Source organism: Pseudochaenichthys georgianus, unplaced genomic scaffold, assembly GCF_902827115.2.
Source record: "Pseudochaenichthys georgianus unplaced genomic scaffold, fPseGeo1.2 scaffold_1975_arrow_ctg1, whole genome shotgun sequence".
Classification (NCBI taxonomy): Eukaryota; Metazoa; Chordata; class Actinopteri; order Perciformes; family Channichthyidae; genus Pseudochaenichthys; species Pseudochaenichthys georgianus.
Window position 1 is genome coordinate 1 of NW_027262693.1, and position 5,000 is coordinate 5,000.

Genomic DNA, 5,000 nt, shown 5'->3' on the forward strand with positions numbered 1-5,000 from the left:
GCCAGAGGGAAGACGTACATCTCCAAGAAGCTAACTCGCTACCTGAACTGGATCGGGGTGCCCACAAAATGTCAGTGACAGTGAATCCTGTTGAAATCTATGAATGAGACAAGAAGTGTTTCATGTTTAAAGTTTATTGGATAATCAAACATTTAACATAAGTTTTTCTTGCCCTAAAAAGGGATATGTGTTTTTTTCTAATCTCTGTTCCCATTATTTAACTAGCGTTTAACGTGGGCCAGTACCGGAGGGAGGCTGTGAAGATCTACAAGGACTTTGAGTTCTTTAATCCCGAAAATGAGGAGGCCATGAAGATACGCAAGTAAGAAGGACGGTTGATGTTAAAACAGTTTATAATGAAGTTGTATATGGTCTGATTTGTCTACATCTGTCATTATTCTTGCCACCTTCATTATCCTCCCATATTGTTGCAGTTTTTGCTCCGTTGCCCATCAGAGTTTCTCCTCTCTTTTAGGGCCTGTGCATCAGCCGCTCTCAAAGATGTGGCTGCGTACTTCTCAAAGGAACAGGGACAAGCCGCCGTGAGTAAAACTGAAACTGTCCCTCTCACTACAATTAAACATAATGAATAATTCATTTTGTATGTATGTCTTACTCATGACGTATACAGTCAGTTATCCCTGAGATAAAAAGTGCACTCCACACCTTGATGTTTTTCTCCAGGTATTTGATGCCACCAACACCACCAGGGAGCGGAGGGCAGTCATCCTGAGTTATGCGAAAGAGAGGGGCTACAAAGTGAGCTTAAACATGCATGTGACATTTGGGGGAAATGTGCTTATTCTGGTTCTTGCCAAGAGATGCATGAAAAGATTGTTAACACTCTGTGTAGGAGCCAATTAATTGTGGGTATAAAGGTAGGAACCTATGTGTGTTGGGGAGAGGTTCCGCCGGAAGGCCCATACAGTTTTTGACCACACACGGAGAACACACACGGAGAACACAAACACGGGATTAAAAACAAAGCAAAAGGTATTGTGTAAACCATAAATATCGTGTGGTGAATGAAACAAAGAAACCAGTAAAAAAGAGAAATAAATGGACCATTTCGAACTGGAAACGTTGGTTCTGACTTTTATTCGGCAGCAAACAAGGTCAATTACACCCACCACGCGGACCACGCGGATCCTCAGAGGCTTAACGCGTTGGCCTCTACACTCTTGTATCTTTCTGTTTAATTTGAAGCTAGAGCTAGCAGGTTGTTCTCTTGGTTTAGCACAAAGACTGGGGGAATAGCTTCTCAAATGTAATACTATACCCTTAGGAGAAAGAATAAAATACACAAACACATGGTCACAATGGGAAAAAAGAAAATATATGTTTTATTTCATAAATGTAACTTTTGAATGACTTCCTGTATTCAGGTGTTCTTTGTGGAATCAATCTGCGATGACCTGGAAATCATTGCAGAGAATATCAAGGTCAGTCGATGATAATGTTTTTCTTTTTTATTCTAAATGTTTGCACTGTATGGATGTAGTTTTCACAATTACAATTCAAAACGGTCTTTTCTTTTCAGCAAGTGAAACTGGGGAGTCCAGATTACGTGGATCGTGACGAAGACGAGGCGATGAGAGACTTCAGCCGGCGCATCGACTGTTACAAGTCCAGCTACATGCCCATCGACGACGAGAAGGACAGGTACTGACCCATGATGCATTTCTTCCTCTGAGATTAAAACAATACTCTGTAAAAACATTTGTTTTACCTTTAAAGCGGGACAAATTCATGTAAAGGTCCCCTATTATACAGTTTTTCATCAATATATTACAGGTCTCAGATATATACAGAACATGTCTCTGAAGTGTTTGGCTCCAAACACCAGACAGATCATTGCAGCATTACCCACAATCCCCTCTGTTTCAGCCCTGCTTCAAAAGTGCTGATTCTCTGTCTGTTACTTTAGATCAGGGGTGGGGAACCTTTTTCCTCTCAAGGGCCATTTCAATTTTTACAACATCCTCAGAGGGCCGTACAAGTTATTGACCTCTGCTTAAAAAAACTAAAATCACAGCCCATTCATTTCATTCTGTGCAAGAAAGAGCAACCTCTTCATCCAGATATCTCACCATGACTCGCGTATGCATGCACGTGCACAGTTGTGGCATGACCACCAAAACAGAAAGATATGGACACAAGATGTGTGCAAATGTATTTAGTTTCCTATCCATGTGAACATGATTTAAGTAGGGGGGCATAACCTCCTCTAGGGGGGTCCGGGGGGCATGCTCCCCTGGGAAGATTTATTTTTAAATGTTGAAGTTAAAAGCATCAATCTGGTGCACTTTGAGAGCAACATTAGGAGATCTATGGACACATCTCTCAACACCCAAACACAACTGTAAGCAGATTTTCTTTTAATTTATGGATATTTGACAAATCACTCCCCTTTCAAACTGTATTCTTCTTTATTAATAACTGTCATATAGTATTTTATACCTGTTTACTTTATTCTCTTATTTTTTTTATAACTATAATGATCATATAAAGATGTGCCTTTACCTCACTGGTTGTAGAAAAAGCTTCTTATATTCGTTAGCATAGCTAGCTAACCAGATGCTAATGATAACAACACAGTTATTGACTGTCTGATCAGTATGACAGATGAGCAGATCGCCACTGGGCAGCTAAAGACACAGACACGCAGAAACTGCGGCATGTGTATGGACTTATCGGTACTGCAATTTCTGAAGTGCTGGAGTGGCGTTCTGGTGCTCTCCGTCAGAACTGCACCCCTGTCAGTCGAGATATATACCACGTGATGACACGTTAGGCTCGTGTTGTGTTCAAGGACCCTGACCTTGGCCAGGAAAAACAGGCACTCGCTTGTTTAATTTTTTTGCGGTCTAGATTTCTTTCATTTTTTTATTTTTCGCGTGTGTTTATAAATTACCTCGAGGGCCGTACCAAATTGTCTCGCGGGCCGTATACGGCCCGGAGGCCGGAGGTTCCCCACCCCTGCTTTAGATGAAAATAAGGAGCCCCTCCCCACACCCCTCTGAGAGACATTTGGTTACAAAGAACACAATGGTGCTCTAGGAGGAGATTCAGGCGATAAGGGGGGGGGGGGGGGGGGGGGTTACCTTGGTTGCTGATTGGCTAATGGCTAAACAAGCCAAAAAATCGTTATGACATAATAAAGTGGCCAAAATCTGATCAGCTCATTTTCAGACAGGTTTTTATAGAAATGGATCAAAAAGAGAGAGAATATTTGTTCCTGAAACTTTCAGAATCTCTTCACACAGAGGGGACACATGTTGATGTAGAAGAGACATGGAGAAGAGGGGACACATGTTGATGTAGAAGAGACATGAAGAAGAGGGGACACATGTTGATGTATAAAAGACATTAAAAAGTGGATTTTGCATAATCGGTGACCTTTAATAGTTTGTTTTCCCCAATGCTGACTTAAAACAGGAACTTGTCCTACATCAAGATCTTCAACGTGGGCAGCCGGTACCTGGTGAACCGGGTCCAGGACCACATCCAGAGCCGGATCGTGTATTACCTCATGAACATCCACGTCACCCCGAGGTCCATCTACCTGAGCCGCCACGGAGAGAGCGAGCTCAACCTGTCAGGTCGCATCGGGGGGGACTCCGGCCTCTCCCCTGGAGGACACAAGGTGAGGAGATTACACGACATTCAAGATTTCAAAGATTTAAAGGTTTTATTGTCATATGCACATAAGGTACAGTGTAGAAATGGCAATTACATTCTTCTGACCTGAGCTCCTCCAACAATCCAACATATATAATAAAATGCAAAATAAAAAGTAGTGCAAAAAGTCTATAAACATGTCAATAGAATATGGGATATGTACATCTGTGGATGACTGAATTCATTTGAAGCAGTAACACCACACTGCACAAATGCTCCTTTTTAAATGTTACTTAAATGTCCCCTATTATGCGAAATGCTGTTTTTAATATCTTTGATACAGATATACGTCTCCCCTGCGACTCAGAAAGCTCTATAAAAGCACGATTTGACTGTTGTATTTGGTTAAGATGATCAGACCAAAACTAAATATTATGTTTGTTATGAAATAATTGCTTAATATTTCCTCCATTCATTTAAGAATTACGTGGTTGGAGTTAATTATCTCAAAAACTCAAACATCTAATTCATTACAAATACTTTTTTTGTAGTAAAAAGACAGCAAATCATGTTCAAGTTTAATAATTCTTGCAAACTGTATAATAACATGTTCATATTCCACTTATTGTTTCCAGTATGCGAAGGGTTTGGCGACCTTCATCAGAGGTCAGAACATCACGGAGCTGAAGGTGTGGACGAGTCACATGAAGAGGACCATCCAGACCGCCGAGGCTCTGGGGGTCCCGTACGAGCAGTGGAAGGCCCTCAATGAGATCGACGCTGTGAGTTCATTCATAATAAATGCTTAGGCTTCATTTGATGTTTTTCAAAGGTGCAGAATGAATTAGCTCTTCAAATCATTACGTCGACTTTCGAGCTCTACATTTTTTAAAGAGGCCCTATTCCTGTATGCTTGTTGGGTTCTCCCTTTTCTGTTTTGTGGTAGTTTTGCATGTAGATGGTCTGCAAAGGCTATTATCCCACACACTCCCCCCCCTGCCTGAAACACCTCCACTGGACTCCTTTGTTTACTTCTGTAACATCGTGACATCACCTTGTAACACTCGTGCTTCTAACACATTGTACCTGATAGACTAAAGGGTGGGACATCTCTAAATAAGGGGTTGACCAATCACAACAGAGCCGGCCAGCTAACCAATCAGAGCAGACTAGGCTCTGGTTTCAGACAGAGGGTGAAAAGAGGTGCTGCAGCACAGGCAGTATGAGACAATAAAGAGCTTTTTGAACTCTAAAGCGTGGAGACACGTCACAGAAGAGCACATGATATAAATATGAAATGAAATGAGCATAGGCACCTTTAATGGTTGTTTTCATGTTTTGTCACGAAGGGTGTGTGTGAGGAGTTAACCTACGAAGAG

At 41.6% G+C, this 5,000-nt stretch overlaps 1 protein-coding gene across 1 annotated transcript in view; it reads left to right on the forward strand.

Moving 5' to 3' along the window:
* The first annotated feature begins 231 nt into the window (after positions 1-231).
* Positions 232-5,000, forward strand: part of LOC117441771 (6-phosphofructo-2-kinase/fructose-2,6-bisphosphatase-like) — a 14,198-nt gene continuing 9,429 nt past the window's right edge. The window contains exons 1-8 of the mRNA XM_034077789.2: positions 232-322; positions 476-542; positions 685-759; positions 1,386-1,442; positions 1,541-1,662; positions 3,439-3,646; positions 4,257-4,403; positions 4,971-5,000. The exon at positions 4,971-5,000 is cut by the window's right edge and continues 75 nt beyond it. Of these exons, the coding sequence (XP_033933680.2) occupies positions 309-322; positions 476-542; positions 685-759; positions 1,386-1,442; positions 1,541-1,662; positions 3,439-3,646; positions 4,257-4,403; positions 4,971-5,000 (720 nt within the window). The 5' untranslated portion in view covers positions 232-308. The remainder of the gene's footprint in view (positions 323-475; positions 543-684; positions 760-1,385; positions 1,443-1,540; positions 1,663-3,438; positions 3,647-4,256; positions 4,404-4,970) is intronic.